Here is a 26912-nt window from a genome sequence, read left to right on the forward strand (position 1 = left end):
TAAGTTAAAGCTTAAGTTCTAAAACTGGGCATTATGAAACTTGTCTACGAAATGTATGTACACATGTTACATACAATGTAAGAACAATTCTATAATTATCATTCACGGTCATGTAATTTTAGTACTTGACTGTGAATCTGATTTTACTATTTCTTCTAATTCATAGAAAATGCGTTGGGCAAAATTCAGATAACAAGTCAATAAAACGTACCTTTCAGTAACGAGGTTGCTGATGCAATACCAGAAAAGTAATTTAAAGAACTTGCAGGGAACAATCGGAAAGTAAACTTCCTTCGTTTGGTTTAACATTTGTGTCGCGCCTAATTTTAATCAACGCGGTAGTTAAATAAGCCTATATGTCTCGAGTTTTCACGTTCAGCGTTATAGCCGATGGGCATTCGATCACTTTATCAGATGGTGGCTGCCGGCCCAAAACGGAACTGTGCCTATACCCAGGCTCGAACCTAGTCCCCACCCTAGATCCTAGAACATGTGTTCTAGGATTGAATTGCTTCTTCTGTAACTAGGTAAATAACTCTCAGCAAATCGACGAACAAGCGGTGTCGTGCAAAAGAGCGTTTTCCCCCTAGGATCGTCGCGGGGAATTAAACGCCGTCATCACAGGCAAGGCAACTTAGTTTCGGGGTCGGCACGTCAAACAGTATTGGTTTGCTATAGGAGGACCGCTATAGCGCACTTGCAAGCGAACGAGCTGGCGGAGCCGACCACCTGCAGAGTTACGGAGCGGTTGCCTGCATGATCGTAAGACACGCTCGGCTCCTCCGTTCCCACGATGCTTCCGGCAATCGCTTTCACGACAAACACGACGGTAAACGAAGCCTTACGAGCAACTTTAAGTTGATCGATGGGTTCAAAACCGCATTTCTACATCTTAACTACAATATTTGATTTATTACATAATTTTCTCGCTGTGTGTTGAGGTTATCACAATTCAATACATAGGTGATGTACTGATAAAAAGTTACCAACTACTGTTAGTCGCAACAATATAACTAGATCAAAGATCTAGGGTCCATTTGGTTACTTAGGTAGAATTCTATTAAAAAGTTGTGGCCCTTGAGTAAAAGTTCTAGATATCCCGGGGAACTTTATCTCTTCCAAAAAAGTTCCAATCGTTTTCATTTTGGATCGAAATTTAGAGCGGAACATTAGACCCATTCGATCGAATTGAAAATGTTCGCCTAAAGGTTTGAGAAAGGGAAAATTTTCTGAAATATAATATAAAAGCATTACGCGTTATGTATAATCAAATACTGTAGTTGGTGTAACTTTATTATTTATTTAAATGTGACGTAGTACCAATATGAATGGCTATAATAAATATGTGTTAGGTTCAAAAGAAAATTACGTATTGTCTACGATTTCATATTCACGATTAAGCCTGTGTCCTTGTCCTTTGCGTTATGAAATCGAAGATATAATTTCACGTGAACATCATTGTGACTTCAAGCATGCTGACCTCTACAGTTGAAATTTGGATAGCCATTAGGCAATTTTTTCTCCCGTAGTATAATCCCGTATCAGTGAGAGACTGAAGGAAAGCACTGTTTTGAGGAACAGGGCTGGATCCTTCGAAGTGATACCTCACATTCACCAGAACTCTGGCTTTGTGGTAGCTATCGAAAGGTAAGTTACACTGTGAGCTTAAAAACGGGTGGATTGGGTCAAGGTAACAGTGAATCTGTGCAATGGCTTTTTTTCTGGTAAGGACGCTCGTCCTAGTCTAATTAAATCGTCTTAAGAATCCCCCTACAAAGATGATTATTTACATAGCATTACCACTCATTCCTAAATAAGTTTTAATTAATAAACATGCTGATTTGGGCATTACACATAGTATACAGCGAAATAAAATGTTTCTGAACTTTGCTATTTACATGACATAACGTCAAACCAAACGATACAAACAAACACTGTCTTGTATATAACAATATTGTGTTACGCTCGTTGCCCTTAAGTTATTTGCCGGAGCGAGAGACTCAACTACCACTTTCGCCAGTTTCAAAACAACAGTACGTAATATCGAACGACAAATTCTTCATTAGTTACGGTTTGTTTTTAATAAACGTGTTGTTACTACTCCAGTGCAGTGTATTTACATGACCGAAATTTGCATTCTCGTGCAGACATCCACATCTGGATGGCTGCTGTTAGCCCCTCTAAAGTGAGGGTATGACATCAAACATCTGAACTGATATATTCTTGCGGTCTGTTAACGGAGAAGCTCATTCGAAGTTTGTCATGGAGAAATGATACAGATGTACACAGGTTTACGGATTTGTCCTCTACATTAGCAAGAAGCATCATTGAAGAAGCCGACTTGACAATTACGATGGTCATTTGTATCATAGTAATAATATGAACATAGAAATAATGATGATAATCCTCATTACATTTGATAGTTTTTATTTTTTTTGCTATCGGTTAGGTTAGTCGTCAGTTATGATAGGTTATACATTTAATTGTATATATAGCAACAACTTGCTTTATTGAGGCATATTAACAATTGTAATTAGATGCCTATTATAATTTTAGCCTTTTTTTTTGTTTTCCAATGGATTAAAGGCAATAAACCAGTTGCTCATTCGAGCGCTCGGTTGTCTTCGACAACAACTAACATCTACGACCGCTTCGCAGGGTAGTGCATTCTTCTTTTCTTCAGTGTGGTTTATAAATGATGCTTGCAAATTGCCACTTTCCTAACTTATTAAGTAACTTGAAATACTTTACAGTGTGATTGACTACTGGAATGGAATGATCGGCTAGAACTGAGGCATGCGACGAAAACATCCAATCCGTTAGGTAGACCCGGGATTTAGTGGATCCTGTAGTAAGTTCATTCAAGCTAAAACTACTGCTCGGGGTTTCCACAAGAACTGTTTCATACTGACAATAGAGAAACTTTTCGGCCACGCGCCTCTTTCGCCGAGTTGTACTATGAACCACAAACGGGAAAGTTTTAAAGCTACCGTGCAATACGGACTAGTTTGCAGTGGGCTAGTAGCAACTAGTGCTTCTTTTTGGTATTATAGTGCTAGTAGTAGTGGTAACAATAGCTATCGATCTATACGCTTGATACTACGTAACGACTTTATATCGCAGTAATATCTCGTTCTGTTAACACGAACGTTTCTATCATTCCCATAGTGTTCAATAGCCGTTCTGCTGTATAGCTTCTCCTGTGGGGCGGGCATGGGAAGGTAACCTGGTGCGCCTATGACTTCAGATGAATAGTACGCAATTTGTTATGTGTGATATTTTTAGGAACGTTCAACTACTTCGCTGTGTTTGTTTTGATAGTCAGCTTAACAAGTAACAACCTTGATGAAACCTACAATGTGCCTATTGCAGTGCATGCACGGCGCATTGATGATAGATCGTGCATTTCAGCACGCACTAACTATGGAGTCTCGTGTCGCCCATTCGAACACAATGCCGGATATAGGAATTTAGACTAGAGTGTACTTTTCAACTCGTTCAGCTCCTAAATTCAAGTCATACTGAACGTTTAGCAAGGACAGGTTAGCTACGTGCAATTAAATCGTACGTTTCCTCGTAGCGTCTCCGAGGCTCATATATATATATATGTATAGGCTTTATTTTCCGTGTGACTGAGACTACCACGACGCTTAGGGTTTGGTTCTAAAATAAAGCTGGAAGAAATTCTTTCTAAAAATATTGATCCAAAGGTAATTTTCCATCCTCGAGCCGACGAAATTTGTTAAGTACATTTACTCGCACTAGCCATTCTTTCTTCTCTACTTTATCACCGAGCAGTTGGTCACACAACACGTACATAAACACGCATATTTACACACGTATCGATATTTATAAAATATTTGAGTAAAAAAAGTCCATTTTAAAAAGTATGCTATACAAACGAGTATTTGCGTTCTAATAAATAATTTCAGTAAAATATCGATGGACTAGGGTGGACTACCAATTTTCGACAATAAGAAAAATATTCATCAATTAAACTGATAGTTAGGTCTCAATCAAAAGGCTTTTCAGCGTTAAAATGTGTAGCAATAAGAATTGGCCCGAAGCTGCACACGATGGCCTATCGGAGCGATTCACTAGGCCTACTTCGTGAGCGGTGACTCGCACAACGTACATGTATATAGAATGTGTTCGTCTTTCTGTCTATCCTTAGTATTTGCGCCGCTGTTAGTTGCTTCAGAACTTCACCGAGACTCCAAATGATGAGGCAATAGACATCGAAGAAATCGTTACACATGAATGGCATATGGATATACAATCTTAATATGTACACGTATGATAATGATCACCGAATTATTATATTTAGTATATAATGTTTGTCTACTGTAAACACGGTCCTTCTTTAATATTCACTCTTTCTCAAAAAACATGAATTGAAGACTATACGGTATAATGACAGAAGTCGTACACAATCTTGCGTCAGTTTGGCTAATAGAGATGCCTGATCAACTGTTTATCTACGAAGGTACCAATGTAAACATGCTCTGCCAGAGTTTGACTTCGTAATATATAACGACTATTCCGTAGCAGTGTGCACCCAATATCTTCAGTGGGCATACGCAGTACTTTACACTATACACATAGTACGTAACTAAGGAGAGTTGTAACTTAACAGAGAAAAGCGACAACAAAAAAGTAAGGCCAAAAATTAAATTGTGATTGGTTTACTTTTAATTTCAACACGTAAGGCAGCTGCTTGGTACTGCTGCCCTAGTAAATCCCACATCCGTTTTCACCTAACAAACAGGTGATAATTTTAAGCAGACGAAAAACAAGGAAACATGATTCATTTGTGGTCGCTTCTTATACACAACGTTTCGATTCATAGGTATTAAGTATATTATTTATATATTTTATATGTTATGTTGGGTAAAACCGGTCACGTTGTCTGCAACAGCTTTTAACAACATTACTTGTAGGTGCAGATAGGTTCTGCGACTTTCGTCGTCTTTCAATTGGTCTCTATGGGTTATCGTTATATGTCTTTATTATTATCATCATTCATACGTTGTTGATAGAGGGAGCTCTTGTTTACGGTAACAGTACATTTATTTAGCTAAGGATTAATTGTCTAGTTATGTTATTAGGCTATAGTTTATTAGCGCTCGTCTCATTATACCCCGCGAAGGATGCTAGGTACCCGTTCACAAGCTTAAGATGTCTCGAGAAACACAAGAATCGCCTTTTGGTGTGGGAATTCATGTTTACCCGACCGAAATCACTCTTAAAAGCCTAGAAATTCATTAACAGCTACGTATCACTCTCGAATGATGCGCAATGCCCCCACTGGAGAGTGCACTTGACTGTTGCTTTGTGCCTCGGTTCGTCTCTCAGGGGAACTCTGCTATAATGGTGGATGGCTATAACAATTGAAAAGTTAAGTGAGTAACACTTTTCTTGCCCAACATAGTTGAACGCAGACTAACGATGGTGTATATTATACTTGCGTGTAAATATAGGCCACCATCAACTAGTTCCGATACGTGGCAGGACGGGGTAACGTTAACAGCGATCCAAATGTGTAACATGGCAGCTGCTGAGTCTCTTGTTATGAAGGGAAATCGTTTTCTATCATATAAATGGTAATTCAGCGGTAGGTCCGGCCTACGGAATGAGCAAGAGGACCGTTTTCACAGGTCACTGAACGAAGTTTGTTTTAACGACATTTAGATTTTACTGGTCAAACACACTTACACAATGGATACTATTTTTTACGACTCCTTAGACTCGGCCCTGAGCTACGGGGGCGCTCTGTCTGGCGCAACGATCCGGTGGTACGCGATTTATTATATCGTTGTTGTTGTTGTTTTTGTTGTTTGAGCTGATCTGTCTTCGTGCCAGGCTTTGAGTTCTTCCATGTGCCGTCATTAGTCGATGAGACTTTTTCATTCTCTTCTTTGAGTCGAGTTTTTGCTCGTCGCGTGCCAACACCGCTTTCTGGTTGACTATTATTATTAGCTGATGATCTGGAGAAGCTGGGCACGGTCGTAGGTGTAGCTAGCGGATTAGTGGGGGGATTATTTGAGCAGGACAAATTTCGTCTTACGCTGGTTTGAATTCGGTGCTTGACTAGGACGTGCACCTAAAGCAGCAATAAAATAAATATTAATGCTATGTTCTCGTGTCTTACACAAACTACAAACAGTCCTTAGGTGACTTTGATCTATTAATTGGTGAAATCTAAATTTTTTAGTAACGTACTCTGAACGTTTGGCTAGTTCAGCGATAGCCCGAGACGTTTTTGCTGTTTATAGGGAATTATTGCAGGCTAGACATATATTCGTCGCTGAAAGCAGTGCGAGCTGCGCATCAAATATATGGCTATTTTCGTCCCTGTAACAACGCCCTCTAGCCTTAGGGAGACGTGGTGACCTAGGCACAAAATGGCGCATAAACACGTTTCGCTTTGTGCTGGAAGAGGCTAGCCGTGGGAAGTAATGCCTAGCGCCTTTGATACCGAATGTAAAACACAGAACAAAAACTCATAATTTTAAGAATCCTGCTCCGATTGCATTAATAACTCTGAAGTTCAGACTCGATCTAAGCTTGGTGGTGCCCCTGGCAATGCAGGCCTAATAACGCTCCATTCTCGAATCACCCACAGTTGACTTTGGTGTTATATTAAATGACAGCGTCTTTAGATAAAGTAATAATGTAAGAGTTAAACAGCAGAAAAAAAAAAGTATGAATTAGGAAAAATCCATTTTGGAAACGTGGCCTAATTCTTTGGTATAGAAAAATATTTCAACGCATTTCATATTAATCATTATATACCCTGATCTTTGCTGATGTACAACCTCCAATACGTTTATATTGAATTCTTGGATAGTTGCCGTATGCGATATATAACTACTGCACAAGCCTATTACGCAAATACATATGAACAATCACCTTTTTTGCACCGGGCGTTCGTAAAGAGATGTTTGGGTTCGGGCAGCGTGGACAGCGAAGGGTTTTTCTTCTTAGACTGAGCAATGGCAGCCAGTGGCCCTGAGAGCCACCGCGTCTCAAGTTTTTATTTCGGTCACTTCTATATGTTTCCATCGACGCCGTTTCCATCAACTGGGTCTAATTGAGAACAAATTCAAATGACACAAAGTATTTAAATAGTCAGATGTAAAATATTTCCATTAATGAATGGTAGACACAGCGTTCTGTCTTAGATATATATACACCATTTAGTCAGCTATGTTTGGTTGGATAGTGCGAACATCTATTATCTGCGGCGGCGGGCATAAACATTGGATTATCTTAACAAATCAAGAGTTGAAACTGTATCAAAGTGTTCCGCAAGTTGAGATAAAGTTCAACTTTTAAAATTACCTTATGCTTTTTCCTGTCATCAGCCGTGCTGACCAATTTGAGTCGAGCCTCGACGGTGCTCAGTTTATTACTCCAAAGTTTGTTTGTCTGCGCTGCGAAAGGAACTACGGGAGATATTATAGCGGGTCTCATTCGAGATACGGAGCCGTAGGTGAGACCCTTCGCTAGCGATTTAGCTCTGATGACGTTTCTTGGTTCACTGCGGCGTGTGGCTCTTTTTCGCGATCGGATTGCTATTTCATTCGATTGTGCTAGTAGTGCGTCCTTTGAATCACTGACGATATCAATCTCAGTATTGGTATCTCCATGGTATGTATCCATGTTACCGTTACATGCTTCCTGTGACGGGCTTGACCCCTTACGATTACAGTTTGATACTCTGTGAGAAATACTGATTGAGCCGTTATTATCATTGCAACTATTTTTCTTACTATTATGATCGTTCAGCTTATGAATAGTATTGAGTATGATCGACGCCGTGGTCGCATCAAGTGATCTGTGTTCAGCGAGTTGACGATAGACCGACGTCAGAAGGCGAGATAAGAAGCCACGGGGGTTGCCGTCATGATCGTTGTTACTTCGGCCTTCACTGTTAAGTCAGTTGCCAATAAAATATCTAATTAGTCTATAGGTTGATTTTATATATATGCAAGTAAGCAAGGTAAGCTTCACGTTTGTAGTCAACGCACAGATATGAATTCAATTATCAACGGGCGAGTCAAAATAAAGAAAAATCATACCTCCCAATACTTTTATCACTTCGCTCTGTCACTTCAAAGCGTTCAGTGTCGCGGCTTTTCGCCTCACTTTCGTTGTCTTCATTGTCATCTTCCAGGTCATCTTCACCATTATTGTAACGATGCTCGTCGTTGCCTGATCGATTAGATGTGTTTCTAGCGTCGCTCGTATATATATCATTGTCTTCTGGCTGAAGATCGAGATCCGAAGATCGTTTGCGACAACTATAATTATCAGTATTACTTTGCCGTGTTTTTTTATTCAGTTTTTTTGGTGGTTGATGACGTTCCGCTGAGGAATGACAAAGGAGTAGATGTGGCGGGATATGGGTGTATTGGTCGGCTGTGGGGGCCGTAGATGGGCAAATGCGACCGTAAAATTCCGGGAAAAACTCTAAGAATGCCTGAAAAGGCGAGTAAAATAGCATTAAACGACGGCGTTTATTGAAGTCTATTACGGAATGGCAGATAGCCCCGGGCTTTCAAGGCTTCTTTAACCCAATCCTGCTTGCAAATCTTCTGTTCCGTTTCATAAAAGATTATTTAATTTAAGAACTATATACTTTTACTGCTTGCCTGTTCGGTGAACGTCCATCACCATTATATAGCTATCAGAGTGCAGCTGTTATGCATTACCTAACTGTCATGGACATGTCAAGGAACCAACCTTTCGACAAAGTGTGCACTCGAGTGGGGCAATATGATGCTCTTTTTTGACGTGTCGCATCAGTTCTTCGCTTCGATTAACTGCGAGGCCACAGTGGGCGCAGCGTGCCCGTGCCAGACACGAGCCCGTCATAGATTCTAAGCCAGCAACGCCGTCAGCCCCCAGAGATGCGCAACCGGAACCGTACACCCCTCCGAGCCCCCCTAAATGCAAGTTAACCACGTGTCGAGTTAACTCCGAATCAAATGGGGAAACAAAGCCGCACCTTAACGACCTCTTTGATGTAGAGCTACCAAGATCACTGATCTGAAACGACAGTTGTGTGTTCGTTACGGATTTTAATTAATTACTCTTATATCCTCTCAGCGTGATCTTTCGTGCCAATATATCTCTGTTTAGAAATTCCATGACTATATTGTTACTATTACCATTACTATTATGCGACCATGTTTTATTATGGGGAGCACGATGTTACGGAACCTAATCCGAAAGTCTGATTTTACCTTTTTTTTCGAATCCGAAGTCGCGTGTCCACTAGGAGAGTGTTCACAGCTCTCCGTTTCTGCTCGACATCTGGCCAATTGACCTGAATGTATTCGCATATGTTCCATTATTGTGCCCTGAGTAAAACACCTGCGAATATAGCAGTATGTGTCAATGGCTCTAACGTTCTCATCTACCCTTTCGTTGTATGGACCTTTGGAACGGACAGAACGGTATTTTCGGACGATTCATTGAAAAAATGAGCCGTAACGTATTCTACAAGGGTTGACATAGTGTATAGGGCTCTGTTGCTAATGATACCTTTATCGGGTCTTTGTTCGCATACAGTCAGCAAAATGTTAGGTTAAATTAGGAAATTGCTGTAAGCTGGAGACTATGACCCTCAGTATTTTCAAACGAAGGAATAATGACGTACTTGAATCCGCATATAGTGCACTGATACGGGAAGGCAGGTACGTGATGATGATGTTGCTTAGCGCGTGACGTCTCAATTAATTCGCCGGTCATGTTTTCAGCAGAGTTCGAGATAAATGTATTGGTTCCAATAGGTGCGCCCGGATGCCTGGTCTCCAAATGGTATGCCAAAGATAGCTTATCAGCGAAACTGAGAATACACCAGGGGCAAAAGAACGTATCTACGCCTTCATCGACATCACGATCGTCAACCAGCTGAAGAACATCCGCCGGACTTGACATGTCCTCCTCGTCCTCCTTTTTCTCCTTCAGCTTCTTCTCCTCGCTTTGATTGTGAGAGACTTGTTCCAAATGCCCTCTATTTTTTATATAGTCAAACCCAAGCTGCTGAGACTTTAACGAAGGATCTCTTTTGGTATTCGAAAAATCAGATATGAATTCAGATTCACTTTCGCCTTCATTGGGGTCACTGAGCTGTTCTAAATTGGTTTTCCAGCAACTAGCAAGGTTTATGCCCTCGCTGGGAGTGTTGTCAAGCGTTTTTTTGAAAAGCAGTGTTGCATCGTGGTCCGCTACGGCGCCCGAGTTAGGGTCGACTTCATTTTTACTAGGCTTCAAGGTTATATCAGAAACATCGATTTCTCTCATTTGGCTGGAATCTCGGTAATTGCTGTCGTCTTCATAACGATCATCGACTAGAAGTTCACCTTCGCCACTCTCGTCGTCGATGTCCACTTCGGGATTTGTGTCGGCAGCTTCTGGGGGACTTTTCTTACTTTCAATTGGTCTACCGTTGCTGTTCTCGACCGAAGTTATGCCATCAAATGCTGAACCTCCACCACTGGCATTTCTGGCCAAATCGGACGAATTTCCATTTGGCAGAGGACGTGTATACTGATTCGTCGAACGGCTATAAAGCAACATTGAATCCCGTTACAATAAGAAACATACTCAGACATACAACTTTCAAGGAGAAGACCGAATCTCGGGCACTGGTCTCTGGCTGTTACACACACGTTTATAGATCTAGCTATCCTCTATCAATCATCTCCATAGTGTAGTATGAAAAAGTAAATACCATTGAATGATTAATGTCATTAACGTAGTGTTTTGCTGGGCTAACTATTGCGTCTCTCACGTCTTCGTTCCACAGTATATGTACAACCGCTTCAGAGTCAATTTGTGCTTTCTGGATTGAGCTAAATATTTGAAGTAAACAAGGTAAAGAAACCAGCACAATGAGTGCAATCGTTCAACGAATAAGCTAAGGGAGAAATGTCTTCATTTATTAGTTCTATTCATATATTTCATTACGTTTCTTCTAAGGGAATTCGCTCAATTCCTCGCGAACTCATTTTGCACTTACTGAGCGGTGCGCACATGATGGTCAAGAGCTGCTGCGTCCGGAAACGACAGATTTTCGCACTTGGCGCAAAGATGTTTACCGTGAACGCGAAGGACGTGAGCTCCCAACCGTTCGGAGCGCGCAGCTTTGTAGTCGCAGAGTTGACAACGAAACGGTTTTAGGTGGGTGTTCATATGGCGACGCAGACCCCATCCATCAACACCTCGCCATGGGCATTGATCACATGTATACTCTTTTACCTGATAGTGAAAAGGCAGCGACGTTAGCTTGTGTGTGAATAGTATAGAATTATTTGCCTGGACCACCATTCAATTTATCTTAATGTATAATCTCCATTTCTACACAACTGATTCAGGCGGGGTGTACGCCACAGTAAAACAAATGCAAGTGTGTTCTTCAGCAAAAAAAATGTCCCTTACCTCTGTTTCATGCTTTTTGATTTTTTCTGCATGGCACAATTATTGCGCCTAGCAGAAAAGTGGTGGCTTTTTCATTTTTCGAAATACTTCCAGCAACGAGCAGATATTTATATTACTATAGGTATCCTCATGCTAAAGGTTATGTGGCTATTGCAGATCATCATTGAACATTCCTGAATATTCCAATGTAAAAATATTCCCTAGTTTGTCGAGACTTATACAACTGGCCCAAAACAGATATACTTAGTGGATGATTCTATTCCGCCAAAACTGTGCAATTATCGTTGGTGCACGGTAGGGGAATAATTATAAAATCCTGGGACATTCTTCCTTAGCTGCTGTGAGACACACATTTGAGTTGTTTCTATATATGCGATGGACACCTACGCCATATCTAAAACAACAGGATGAAAGTTAAATAAACAGATTTACTAACACTTTAATCTACTGGCGCGTGTTGATTTTTGAACTAAAAGTTTGGTACATTTGTACATATCTGTTGCTTGACATTTGTACCTGACTTGGCTCCAAAACCGCCGTTTCGCGCTTCTTTGAAGGGCCTGCAATTGCTCCGGAAGCAGTCAGAGTGCTTGTGCTAGTGATGCTGCTTCCTGTTCCGACTGGATCACATGTTAGAGAGCTGTCGGGCAGCTGACGCTCATTAGCTCGAAGGTGAGGGGTTCTTTTTTGGTTAGAGGGCTGATTATCGATGCCACTTGCTAGACACTCATCTGCCTCGTCGATTGGTTTCGGAGTAAGCTTCGGAGGAGGCGGAAGAATGACCGTCACTTCTACACCCGACGAAATCCTGCGTCATGTAACGGGACCGCAAACGAACGGAACAAATTGTTTCACAATTGTCAAACCTAGGTTTGATTTATTTCACTGGCCACCAAGTCAACGTTTTACTTTTTGATACACTTGTGGATGAATTAAGCTTAACTGGATTTATGAATGGTTCATAACCTAATACAATGGTGTCTCTTTGGTCTAGTTGAATCATGTCGCAATGAAGCGCACCAATTTGGAAACAACCGCCTCTTCGTAGTAACGTATATCATGGGCAAGCACATAATTTAAAAGAGATATCCTTACCTCGATATATTTTCAGTGTTTTTTGATAGTGTCGTAGAACTGTGGCTAGTCTTCGACGGAGCGCAGCGGCCTGCTGCTGTTACGGTAAAATTGGCGTCCTCGAGGGTGCATTTGTTCTCATCGGGTTGAAGGTGGTCCGTTTGTGAGCGTTGTTGGGCTGATCTTTGGCGCGTTCGTATCGATGATAATTGTATTGATAATGCGTTTTGCTTATCTACGAACACAGATCAAGAAAAGCGACAAATCTATTAGACTAGAGAAAAGCTTTGCATCTGGACGGACAAGCAAGGGCAGATCTTGTAAGGTCAACTCGCAAGTTAAAACGAACAGGTAGATAGTACTATGTAAGTCTCTATTCGATAATAACTTAGAAAACTGCGAAGCGGGATCGATCATCGGTTAGAAGCACCCATTGCTATATATAATATAATACACGCAATAGTTGAATATGTGTGCGTACGGTTCGCTAACTGTTGTGGAACGCTGTAAGTTACTGATGACACCGGCGTCGTTATTGCGGCAGCTGATGCAGTTGTTGAGGACGTTCGTGTGGAGCGACGCGGATTATGCCGGCGACTGTTGGGTACAGTCGATGTCAGAAGAGGGAATACAGACTGGTCCCCTGCGGCCATATTTGTCCCAGGTTTTGAAGTAATTACCATTGTAGAATCCGTATAACCATTATCACCACTGCTACTAGTGCTGACTAGTCGTTGAGAAAAAGACTCATTAAAGTTTGCTTCAAGCTGTGTTTTTTCCTTCCTTTTGCTACCTTGACTTTTATCCTTATCTCCAATAATGTCGTCATGCTCTTCCTTAAGCTCTGGCGAACTGCCGTCCGTTTTATGATTTGTGTCACTTTTCAACTTATCGGCTATATTGCTGTTAGCCAATATTCCTTTTTGCAAGTGAATCACATCGCCTGTATAATTATGTAGACTCTGCTGAGCTTTATCGGCGCTTGGCTCCAAAGGACGCCCATGGTTGTAAGTTTCCCGTGTTTTCATTGAATAACCTTTCGATTTGTTGCTGTTATCACGGCCGCGGACTACGGGAGACGTGGCTTTCTGCGAGTTTACGAGGTCCAAAGCTGTGGTCGCACGCTTGGTGATGCTACCATGCGCTGCTGCTGGGCTAAGAAGACCTGAAGACGCTGCCGATGTCTCAACAAGCACTTTACTTTTCGCTGTTGAAGGGGAGGTCGAGAACGAAGAATCTGCTTTGCGTTTCAGAGTTCGGCTCTGTTGCTGATGTCCAATTGAGGACACAATGGCCTCTAGTACGGGCGGCGGTGGTGACGACCGTATAGATCCAGTGACATCAACACCAGCACCTCTGTCCTCACTCATCCGACCATTGTAATCTTTTATGAGCTTTTGGTCCCTTCCGAGTTCCTTTAGCTCCGCTTTCGAATCAGTTTCAATGTCAGAAGCCGACTGGTTAACATCGTCTTCTTGTTTTAAGCAGTTGTCATTTATTGTACGCTGTGACGCTTTTGCTGACTGGCATACGAGACTTGAAGTATCGTGAACTGTTCCCGCCGCCGGCGTTATCGGGCCTATCGGCACAACAAGTGGAATCGATGCCGATGAACCAGAGCTTACTGCAAACATCATGCAGGCAAAAATAGTATGTGTTTATTTTTTTTCGTTCTTCGCAATTTTAGATATAACACAAATAAGGCTGTTTGCATTTACACAATTTGCCTATGCTTTCATCAAGCTAAACCTAAAATATTTCCTAGAGACAAGATCGCTGGGAGACCGGCGCAGCTCGCGACGGCTTCCAAACGAACCATCCAGAATATTTCCTAGAGACAAGATCGCTGGGAGACCGGCGCAGCTCGCGACGGCTTCCAAACGAACCATCCAGAATGTTTGTTACGATTATTATTATTATTTAAAAAAAAAGATATATCTGTAGTGGGTTAAAAGCGTTTGAAAATGAGAAGGCGTGATCCGACCCTTATTGGAGAACCAATAAAACTGCAGTCAGTTTACTTCTAGGTAACTTATCCTGTGCGTCATATTGTCTTACAGTAGCAATTGAAACCTATGGCAACCCCGCGTCAAACTCGCTCTATCACTCATATGTGTTACTATATTTTTACCATTGCCGTCTGGCTGGAGCAGCTGTGCGATGCTGGCCTGAGCCACTTGGGCGGCCTGCGCCGCGCCTGCAGCTGCGGCCCCCACGCGGCCAAGTGCCGTGAGGGTAGTCAACGTAGCTGTAAGACTTGAGTTTGCCGCGGACGATGTCGCAGAACTGAGGATCGTGGTAGCCGCTTGAGCAGTTGCTGCAGTTGCTCGTTGATGGGCTAAAGCCAGCGCTGCCAAGGGCGTTAAAGTAGACGCGCTTCCCAGCACCCCTAGGGTATCATTTGCTAAGCTAACAGCAAGGGGTGGCGTAGCAGCTTTTCTGCTAGCCGCTGCCAGAATGGCGGCCGCTGCTGCGCCATTAGCGTTCCCATTAGCTGCTAGACTGGTGGCGAGAGACGTGACCAGAGGCGTGATCAGAGCGTTCGCGGTCGACCTCGCGGTCCCGTCCGTTGTTAAGTAGCCACTGTTGCTATTGTTACTGCTATTGCCGATACTTGTTGCGTTGGTTGAGCTCGTAGCAACGACTGCCGATGGCAAAAAGCTATGATGAGTATTTGCTTGGCTTAATGTGGAGGCCATTTGAGCCGGAAGCGACGAGGCGGCAGTGCTAACCGGTGCGGGACTAGGTATTACCAATTGATTGTTATTGTTGTTACCGACAGACGTAATTCCCCGGCGACGAATAAGGGCCACGTTGTACGGCCTCCCCTTGTGGATGCGCAGAAAGTGCTTCTTGACGTGATCCGCGCGGTTGAACAGCTGAAATGTACGACAACAGCAACAACACGTCAAAAATGCAGTCCTTGCAGTCGACATAGGTTTATTACGTCCACTATATTAAGATCAATATCGATCGAAGAATGTAACTTCAACGGAGTACGCATAGTTTACGCTCGTATCGATGAAGATACGTCTATTCATTCAATAAAACACAGTGTAGGCGCGTCATCGGAAAAAGAAGTTCATATCCTAGTTGAGACAACGACGCGGTGATGACATGCGAATGCCAAAACAGCTATGGATAGTTGTACACCGTTCCCAAAAATTCTGCCGACGAATGCTAGCTGGAGTGCAGATAAGCTCATTGATAAATCAAGCAACGGAATAGTCATGTGGGCTCATTCACCATGACGCAAATGGTTTCATCATTTTTCGATTCGACACGGCGATTGACTGGATGACAGCGAAACCTGTCGTCGGCACGATCCTGTTCGTTAGTGACCTGATATTGTTTTAATGCAATGCCGATGAGACTCTTTGAAAACTTTTTGGACGACGCTAGGGTTTCGCAGAACCGCGAGCTATTAGGATGTGCCTGAAGGAGCGAGTACCTTGTGGCAGACGTAGCAGTGGAACGGCTTGTCTTCTTTGTGGATATTCTCGTGTCGGTTATAGAGATCACGCCGATCCGTTGAATACGCGCATTGCTCGCATGTATATCTGTATAACGAGAGACAAAAAAAATGAGAGTTAAAAAAACACGATGCGGCTTAGTGGAGAAGTCGAAGTTGCATGTAACAAACAAACAATAGAAGAACAAACATCAAAACCATCATTTGCCGAGATGCAGTGTTATATAAACGATTAGCCTCATATAGATAGGTATGCAATATAGATATTACGACGTATAGCCATTAAATTTTGTTTCGTAAGTACCTCTTTTTAACAAGGGTTGTCGAAGGGTTTACTCCAGACACAATTGCTGTTACGCTGCTATTGTTTCCGCTATTCGGTGTAGAAATAAGGTTTGGCGAAACCAAAATCGACGAGCTCGATGTGAGCAATGTTTTACTGTTACAGTTCGTAGACGTCGCCTTCTCAAGTACCGTTTTCACCGTAACGGTGGTGTTATTGAATTTTATCGAATCCTGTGTTGACGATGCCTGTAAGCTGCTGCTGTCGCTGCTAGTAGAAGTGTTGCATACAGCATAAGAAGCAGCCGGACGAGCTGCCATCGGATGCCCGAACACCAAGATAGACTCGTCAATTCTGAGGGTTAATTAAACATACTCTAACAAACTCTTCTCAGATACGTTCCATTGTAACTGGTGAATGAAATGAAAATATAGTTCCCTGTCGAAATAGCTAGTACCATTACCGAACGTTGTCAATGAATGTATAACCAGACTGCGGAGTCTTCCCGTGAAACAATCTCATAAAATATGCTCTTTATATTTACCAGTACTGCTGGTTAGAGATGTTGATGGAGTATCAATGGTTCGAAGTGTCGGCATAGAGACGTTAGTTCCGTGGTTAGGGACAGTAGCCGGGTCCTTCTTGCTTAGATGACTATGTAAGTTCGCCAGATTTCCAAGGTTGGCAACGACATTGGTGCTCAATTTAGCTAAGTTATGACAGGCAAATCGGGTGGAGGAATCGGTTAACGAAGTGCTGGGTGGCGAGTGTGTGCTTGAATTTCTATTGGCGACTGCTATATATGAAGTAACGAGACTTTTGAGTTCCTCGAGCAGTTTGATAGTCTCTCCCAGTAAAGGATGGGTCTCGGCCCATAGGGACGACGGGATATCAGCCAGTCCGTGCTGTTTGTTAAGGTGCATTCGTACACACCTACATCCCGCAAACGAAAAACGCTTTGTTGTTGACGTGTTTAATGTAACGTATTTCCAATTGATTTAAACTGAAGATGTACATTCAAAGGCAGTATTGGTACTATATCTATAGGAAATCGATGTACCTAGGCCAGTCAGAAGTGTAGGTGCACTTTGGACACCGGAAAAGCTGTCCCGCTGTTGATGTAGACGAGTCTGTGATATTTGGCGCAGCTGCAGCAGCTCGACTTGCAAGATCGACGTGTTCTGTTAGATAATGTTCTGCCGTTCGGGTGACGCCTCCAGTCACACCGCAGTAGACGCATTTAAACTGGTCAAATGTGGGGTTGTATCGGGCTACAGAAGAGCCGTCAATTGACAAACGTCCTGAACCTGTCAGGTACACACGACACATTAACCAACAAACGCTTAGAAATAAATATCGTCTCACGTTATGGTATATAGTTTACTAAAACTCGTACTGCGTAATGCTTCGTCGGGTACATACGTCAGTGCTAGCACCGATGTCCTCGGTCTTTTCGTGCATTCGAACCGTTATGAAATAACTATATGAAGAACATGTTTGTCAACGACCACAATTATTTCATGTGGTAGATAGTTTGGTTTAGCTGGATGTGTTGCGGGGATGTGATAGGCCAGCCCCAAAAGGGTGTTGCTTCTTCGAAGCAGTACGGCGCGCTTGATTTGCTACAGAAGCCAGCACAGCGGATGGACGATGCTCGTCTGAAGTGTATTTTATTATTTACCTTCAAAGTATCCTGGATCATTTTCGGCCTCTCTTGGATGCTCTTTGGTAAGAAGTCGCGAGCTTTCAAATAGTTGACGTAGCCGTTCCGGGCTATAACCCATATTCTAAACACATCACAAACGAATTATTTAAACATAGTTTTTATCAATTTTCATCTTCAGTTGCATATGTTATGTCTGTTATTATATCTGATATTTTGGCATTTTAATCTATCACAGATGTCTAGTATAGTTACGACTTAGTAATCATTACATTAATTATTCGGATACTACTTTACCTGTAAAGCAGCCGTTGCGACGACCAAATTGAGCTTGGATGGATCCATACCGACACGAAACAACAACTGGGTTCCTATTTAACAATGAATTTCACCTCCGAATTGATTTTTATAGTTCAGTTCAATGATCATATGGTTTTTGTGACTAAGTGAAGCTTCTCCGTCAATATTTTTCTAGTTACGTTTGACCAATGCACCTTTATCTCGGTGTGTCTAACGTTAATAGATGACACCAATTCTGTATCTTCAGCGGCCGCTGATGAACCCGCTTCTCGCTTTCCGTTGTTACCATATTCGATTATATGGAGATACGTGTCGGGCAATAGATTTTAACAATGCTTTCAAATGGTTAAAAATGTATTTGAAATACCCATCAACGATGAGAGGAGTATTCAGTCACTTAATGAACTCATTCATTTTATTCTCAGTTTTACGCTGTCCCACAATAAGGTGTTGTCTAAGGTAAAGCCGTGATGCCGGCTAGTGCACTCATTACTTCAGTGACTGATGGACTTCGTCCCGCTCGATAATAACTTGATGATATTAATTATCACATTAAGAATCCAATTTCTAGATTGCCTAACTTGGAGAGAAAGAACAGTTGTTCATTTGTCGCTAATATTGAACTATCCGTTCATTTGACTTTACGTAGTGTTCCTGTTGCTATTTAAGAACCTTCAGTCTTGCCAAAGGGCCCTTCGAATAGTGACCAATAACTCTTTCTACATTTCATTGTTAATATGTTTGTCACGGTAATCGACTGTCTAGCGGGACCCTAGAATAGCCAATGGTCTCGTAAAGGAGTGCGCGCAATCATCACAATACAGCAAAAAAAAAAAAAGTAACAGTGATAGCTGGTGCTTTCTCTACGTGATGATAAAGACGACACGTTTTTTGTTTTTCTGTAGATCAATCTACAGAAATAGCCTTCTAGCGGTACGTTTACTTTTGCTTGATAAGGATTCTGCTGCGAACACGGCACTTGGAATGATATCAATCTGACGTGTCCACGTCCTCATCAAAGCAGTACTCCAATTAGACTAAATACAATTTGACTAGATAATTTATAGTATTAACAACTTGGCTTAATGCGCCTCTAAAGCGAAGACCGTGGTCAGGTCATCTCGGTAACGAACACCTGAAAGAACAAGCAATCCAGGACGAAACGATTCTACGTATAAGAATCTTAATCGTATATATAAATTGCTCCCATATTTGGTATTTAAGCTTTGTCATCTGCCTACAGTATACAGGCTATTATAATTTCTCCTATGGAGAATAGAGTAATTGCTTTAGATAAATAAGTAAATCTCAAAAGGTGACTCGATTTAAAAAACCTCAAGGGAGTCAACTGCTGTACACACAGAACACAGCCAGGAACCATACGAACTCCAACATCCTTAATTAACTGTCCCTATGATGCTATATATATATATATATATATTATTAGAAACGTGTTTATTATCGAAGAGTATTACCTAATGACAACACTTGGAACACACAGTGGTGTAGTGGACTGTTCGATGCTAACGCAACTTTTTCCGATTCGTACCAGCTGACAACATGTCGAGAACAGACCAGACATTGTTCTGTCTCGTCTACGCTCATCAAGATTTGATACTTTCCAATATTCGCGCGTGGCGCTTAAGGCTTCGTCCTTAACTTACATATCCAACTTACTTACACCCAGCTAAGCTTCTTGAATACTCTCTCGTATCTACATAGATATAGGTAGGTAAATTTTCAGTGTGGCCCTATTTGCTTCCGCCTATTCAGCCTACCTTATGCCGTCACGTCTCTTTCCTCGTCCTCATCCGCACACACCCGAATAGCTACCCACCCAAAGGAATTTCGTCTTCTTCCCTTACTCCTTTCGTTTCCTAATGTTTCTTTCTACCTTTAGTCACCCCTTCCCCATCGTCCTCCGTACTTCCTTCCCTTCCCCTTTGTTGCTGCTGCCGCTCCCCCTTCCACCTACAGTTTGGCCCATCCTCATCCCACTACGGCACACCGCCAACAGCAGCAGCACCACCGCCACCACTACTACCACTATTTACTACTGCTGGCAACTCTACTACCACCCATCGACACACCCATGAGACAGGGTATTCTACATGCCGCCCACCTTTTTTCCCTTTCCCCGTCCTCGGTCTCTTTTGAGGTATGTCCACGTCGCCCACTGGTTCCACCTCGCTAGACTGAGCTCCCGCCCGCTGGCCTAACTCGCTTCTGTCTTCTCCCTGTCTTCCCCATTCCCCCGATTCTTGTCCGTCATCCCTTCTCCCCACCCGTTCTGGTATTGCCCTCCAGGCCACCATCACACAACGCTATGGATGGGTATGTGTGACTCTATACGAGGACTGAGCGGAGTAGAGTTTTCCTGGGGGAACATTGAATCCAGGGCCCAACCTCCTCTCAGGCTTGCCTGTCCTGCATGAGAATCGAGTGTTGGGTTTTGGCAATAGTGGGGGAGGGGGATATAAAGCCTGTGTGTATGTATGTTTCGCATCTCATCAGGCCCTCAAAGGGGTAAATCGCCACGTGGCCATCAGCCGAATAAGTGAGTTGGTTTGTGGCTTGCTGGGCGAATAGCTGCCAGCCAAAGACTAAGCTTGGGTAAAGGAGACGCCTAGCAAACGGCTTTTCGCGCCTTTCCCTCTTCCACCTTTCTTGTCTTGCAGCTTACACGACCTAGTAGTCCTTGCAAAGGCCAACCCTCTCCACCTGTTTCCCTCTTCCTATCCGGCCCGTCGTTGCCTCAACATGCTGCCCCTAGGTGTCCCAATTTACCCCAGACACACGACCGCGGCTTAGTATCGTCGCGAAAGTCGGCCACTGCTCCCAAATTTCTCCTAAAGCAGGCCAAAGCCCCTTGCCCACAGCTACGACCCCCACCCGATGTTGGTGGCGACGTCCTTCTGCGACACCCACAGCGACAGAGCCTTCAGCCTGACCACAATTTAGAAGTCTGCCGAGCTCACGACTTCCAGCTAACCGACATCCACGCAATAAACCTTCATATTAATGGCGGCATGGTTAAGCATTTTCGGCGTCAGCACAACCCTCTTGATACCTCTTTAATTAATAAACTTAAACTCCGCCCTATTACAACATCCCTAGAAACCGAATGAAGCTAATTACTTTATAAATTTGATTTAAGTGAGTCGTCTGCCTATTTTATTTGAGTTTTGAACACATTGTATATTTTAAACTTCAAACAATAAGCTTCGAAAATTTTTAGCTCGCTTGAAAATATCAGCTCCCTAAGTCGAAATGCTTTTAGTAGTAATTTTCTCTAGCTTTCTGACCGATTTCTTGCCGATTTTTCTCCCCATTTACTTGTATAAGCCTTTTAACACATGGGCTAGGTTATTACCTTATATTTGTATTTAGTACAAATTCGCAGACGTTTAACTCAATATGATGCCATAAAGACACTGGAATGCAGGCAAAGGAGCTAAGTATATTCTATTTTATTATGTTTCGTTATTATATATTAAAAAATAAATACTTTTGACCTTTTATGTCATAAGTGATGCGACATCAGACGTCATAAGTTGGGCTTTTAAATATCATTGTTATCTGTATTTTTACAAGCGACAAATTTTCTGGCATTCGTTTTGCGGTATTGTAAGTAGAAAGGTTAGACATTAACTTTATTTACCCAAAAAACGTTTGTAGTCAGATCCTGTGTCCAACAAAGAAAAAGGTTAACCCAGTAAGAACTAATTAAGCGCATGCCAAGGAGCGCGGAATTTATAAATTAATTTAAAATGTCTACGCTGCTGTCCATTCGGTAGGAGGGTACTTCAATCCGTTTTGGTTGTCAATCTTCAACCTCGATTAGTGTCGTCTGCGCATCCTAGAGTACACAAAGAATCTATTCTATATCTATGAATTACCCATGAAATGAGTAAACTTTACTCTTGTTTGAGAAGTTAAGCATGACATGGTAGCTTGTAGTAGGACAACTTGAAGAGGTTTTTGCTGTATTTGTAACGGGACTTAGAAGGGAACTATTTAATGCATTCATGTCCGTCAAGTTCACAACGAGCAAGTCGCCTGGGCTGTTTATATATCAACCTTTACTTTGTTTAAACAAGGAACTGTTTATTGGTTTTGGCAGTACCTTTTGGTTGTGTTTTTCAGTTCTGACGAAGCTGACGAACAAAAATCTTTTCGTGCCAACATTTCATTTGTAGGGTTATTAATCTTAACTTGGTAAAACCCAATATAAATATACTACGGCTATGATGTATAGAGGCAGGCGGCGCTACGGGCAGTGTACATATTACTGACTACGCAGACAGTCTTTTTCAATAAAAAACATATCGACTCTTAGCTTAAGGATCAAATTGGAAAGGCCATGCTTGTAAATTAGCTTTCCTGGCTACCGCTACGGTGAGCAGCGACATTTATTGTCGAATAACGACTGGATAAAAAGCAACCAACTCATGTAAATATAAGACGGTAGGTGCAAAAACTTTTAAGAAATTTTTAGAGCCCTGTAGAGTTTCAGCTATGCCAGCGTTACGGAAATAGCGCCATAGCGAAGATGGGTGTAGTTGTTTTATTATTCTGCGGAGCTGTCTGATTTCCTCTGTAGTGAGCCAGTTCTGTATTACCTCGGCAACTTCATGTGAGGAACAAGCATTATCGTAATGGTTCGAACGGATGCATTTGCAGGCCACGAGCGTGAAGACCTATCGGAGTTCCTTGAAAAAATCGGGTCAATTCACCACGAAAATCAATTCGCTTGTGGGTCGAAGTTTCCTTGCTGAATCTAATTGTCCCACATACCGTCGCCGACTCTTTAAGGAAAGGATTAACTAAAGTTGCCAAATTTGCATAGCCTCGAACTTCTCTAAGCCACCTATTTGATGTTTAAAATTGAAGTTGGAGAAACTGCATTGGTCCGTAGGGCAATGAGTCTTCACTAGAAAAACCATGTCCTAAAATGTTGCTTCCTGCAACTCGCGTGTGGCCGAGAGTTTAACTGTGAATACAGATTTTTTGAATCCTTGGAAGAGATTATCACTTGTTCCAGCTTCTAAAAATAATCAGAGGAACATACGTCGCACCTATCCGTGTGTACCTACGCGCTTGAATAATCTTTCACTAAAACATGCACCCCAATGGTCGTCAAAGGTCGTTCGCCGCGATATCGGACACATAAGCGCCTTTTATCCTTTGCCAAAGATGTCCATCTCTTTCCCACTTCAAAGCTGCCTTTGAGAGTGGCACTCCAGAATATTAAAGCCGCATTTTAAAGACATCATTTTATCCTCATGATATAATGTAATCAATTCAAGCTTACGTCAGATTTCGAAATAGAATAGCTTTGCCGGCACCGTTAGTGTTACGCACCAGGCGATTGTCAGCTACTGCCTACACTCTATGCTTATCTATTTTGTGACAATCAAAAAGTTAGAAAAAACAAGTTGCATCACTCTCTATTACTTTCTCGATTCTGAATTGGGGGAATTTAACTAAAGTTCTTTCTCAATGCTCATGCTCCATTGTGCCGATATTCTATAGCATCATTTTTCATGATTTCATAATATCCATTTGGGAATTTCTGGCTTTTCTAAAACAAGAATATTAATTATTTAAAACTAAAGTTGGGACTCTCCTAATTAAACATACAATAGCATGTGTGCTAACAGTGTCCTGTCTAGGTATTGAACAACTGTTGTAGGAGAACCGGCATGTTCTGTACGACTGCTATAAACAGGTATAGCTCATAACGCTGTTATAAATCAACTTTACCTTATAGAGTGATCAATATCTAGAGCTTTAGAGACAGGAAATCCTTTACACATGCGATATATAAGAATCATATTCATGGCACGCAGACGGGCGTTCGTAGAGTACGTTTCGTACTCTACGAATGCACCATGAATGAGCTGGAACTACTGGATCACCCGCTAGAGATTTACTCGTGCAACAGCAATCTCTATCTTTTAAAGATACACATTTTCGAAAAGGGCTCAGCCACAGAGAAATGAAGGAAAAGCATCAAAAATGAATTTTTCCCGTCGTTTATGCTCCCTCTCTCTCTCTCTCTCTCTCTCTCTCTCTCTCTCTCTCTATATATATATATATATATATATATATATATATATATATATATATATATGTAATCATAGTTATGTAACACGGCGTTCGATTTTAAGGCGTAAGGGTCCGAACATCCACCATTTTACCATCGATGTTCGGACCCTTACGATTGCTTTCAAAGACCAGTGATTCCGGGTTCCAGTAATGCCCCACTATCTGACCGCGTATTGTTCCTAACAGTTGTGTAAGTTATGTACCGTAGTTACGTACCCACGATAACAACGGGCCAGTCAATGTAACTATATAACTGCAAGCAGGTAGTAGCGTGTCAACATCTTGTGTTGAACAAATTCCCAGATGCAATATCCGTCAGATATCGAACTGTCGTTCACTCGTTATAGCCACAGTTCAATCGTGAGTGTGAGCCAACGAGTTGATGGAGTCTTTCCGCATGCCAAATTATTATATTGAATTCTATTTTAAAAGTGCCTACAAACACTGAAAAAGTAAGCCCACGCTCAAAAACTGGCTATCGGCCGCATCAAAGCTATTATAGATTCAATTACTGACGGAGCGGCCACAGCGCCTCCGGCCTGGGGCATACGATGAACAAATGATAACCAACGACAAGCTGATCATTTGCTGCACATGGCAAACCTCACGCTAAATGTAAACAACTGAATGAGCAGGTCGCTGATGGTCTGAATAAATATATCAGGCCTGAGTGTCGAGTGCGATGGGTTGGTTGGTTAGTGATGATTGGAATCGTGCATAAATGCGTGAAAATAACAATATACTTCGCCTTTCATACAGATTATGTCTGTTATTGAATTAACACTAGGGCACTTACAGTGAAACTACGAATAGTCTGTTCGACGATACGCAGACAGCCGCAGCCTGTAACGCGCGCTTTCCTCACTTACGCATCTAGATATTTTGCCGAGATGAATGTTATCCTCAAGATAGTAGGACGCGCGTAAATTTTTCTTATTTTTTAGAAAACTGTACGCTGATTTTTCTGCACGTTACGTCCACCGTATCCATAATAACAATTGCAATAAAATGGATAACAGTATTTCGCTTGTTGGCTTCGGCTTCTTTAATGTTTACCCATTTGTGAACTGATGACCGCGGAGTTGTTAGAAATGCACAAATATACTCACATAGGCACGTAACTTTTTACTTGTTTTCAGCGGGCTAACTTTCGACAGACGGCACCTTTGTTCTGCTGGACAGAATATGTAGGATCGTAATGGGTCCGAGGAATAGACAATTCGAAGAGAAACGCAATACTACACCGTAATATCATTTTATAGGAATAGTAGAAACCTGCGTAGTTTCATATTCCATTTTTCGTTGTAACTATCGACTGCGGTCACTTGAGCTTCTCTACTATGCACAACAGCTAGAAAAAAAAGATCACTGAAACAAAGAAGAACGGCGACGTGCGTCCATAATGCACTGGTTTATAGCCACACAACTGCCCCTCCGCCCCGCTATCATCGTCGTTGTCGTTGTCGCCGTGCGAGCAACGTCGTCCTCTTCTTTGAACTAACTCTCACATGTACCAGCCAGCTTCAGCTTCAGTTACGGGGTACCGCGTGCGAGTCGGGCTCCGATTTTCAGCACTACACGCAGTGATAAAGTAGCTAGCAACACGGCCATGGGATGAGCACTGCAGCGAGCGCAGTAGTAATAGTACCACCATTCGACAACAGCGGTCGTACGGATGGTGGTGTTTGTGATGACTTGATGGAATCTCTACCACAGCGGCCGTCGTCATCATTACCGTTCACCAACAGCAGACAGAGGAGAACGACTGAATGGACACCCACCCACCCACCCATCGACCTAAACAACCAGCGGCCATCTAGGCAAATAACCACCTCATTACTCTATCGTCATCGTCGTCATAATCATCATCTCAGCAGCAGTAACACTCGAACACTGAGTGTCACTCGAAAGGACTGCCGTTCGTCTGTCGGTCCACCCGTTTTCTCATGTTACTGTTACAGTCGTCATTTCGATCGTTGATACGGTGCTAGATTCATAGTTGGCTCTCGTCACAGAGGCTGTGAGAGACTTGACGAGTGCGCCACCGCATTCGCCGTTGGATAGTACCAGTGACGGTTTGTTTAATCGTCGTGTCCCAACTGCCGCTATCACCTCTTAACGTACTCCATGCGGATGGCAGAGGGGTCCGCCGTAGAATACGTTCCCAGCCGTTCTTGAGGGGCAGCCGAGGCAACAATGACGTAACAACTATAGATGTAGCCATAGAGATAACACGATGACGACTACATAAGGCTTCCGCGGCCGATGCTACTGCGTCTACAGCGCCTCAGTGGCGCCGATACTGCGATCTCACATATTGCTGACGCTGCCACCGCCGCCATCGTTGCTAAACCACTGGCAGCCTCTTTGGCGAGCAGCCACAGCTACTGCTCCGACCGTCGCAGCCGAGGTGTTGCTGCCGCCGCCAGCCGTCTGTTGACAACAGCGGTAGAACTGTCGTCAGCGACTGCGGAATTACTACTGCTTCGATGAACTCTTTTACGCCTCAACAGCTCTACCCCAATTCCTCTCCCACTTCTCCAATAGTCATTGCCGTC

At 42.6% G+C, this 26912-nt stretch overlaps 1 protein-coding gene across 1 annotated transcript; it reads right to left on the reverse strand.

Annotated features, from left to right (window-relative positions):
* Positions 1-1257: 1257 nt before the first annotated feature.
* Positions 1258-26102, reverse strand: LOC111271319 (uncharacterized). The gene is made up of 19 exons (XM_022852046.2): positions 25151-26102; positions 18241-19378; positions 17962-18067; positions 17341-17587; positions 16825-17213; positions 16302-16593; positions 15977-16085; positions 14657-15404; positions 13007-14149; positions 12547-12760; positions 11968-12259; positions 11033-11271; positions 9668-10576; positions 9252-9381; positions 8749-9054; positions 8085-8485; positions 7345-7933; positions 6913-7089; positions 1258-6103 (listed from the first exon to the last, which is right to left on the reverse strand). The coding sequence occupies exons 2-19, from the start codon at positions 18286-18288 to the stop codon at positions 5726-5728; spliced, it is 6717 nt and encodes a 2238-aa protein (XP_022707781.1). The 5' UTR covers positions 18289-19378; positions 25151-26102; the 3' UTR covers positions 1258-5725.
* Between the last annotated feature and the right edge of the window lie 810 nt (positions 26103-26912).

This window comes from Varroa jacobsoni, unplaced genomic scaffold, assembly GCF_002532875.2.
Source record: "Varroa jacobsoni isolate VJ856 unplaced genomic scaffold, vjacob_1.0 contig00534, whole genome shotgun sequence".
Taxonomy (NCBI): Eukaryota; Metazoa; Arthropoda; class Arachnida; order Mesostigmata; family Varroidae; genus Varroa; species Varroa jacobsoni.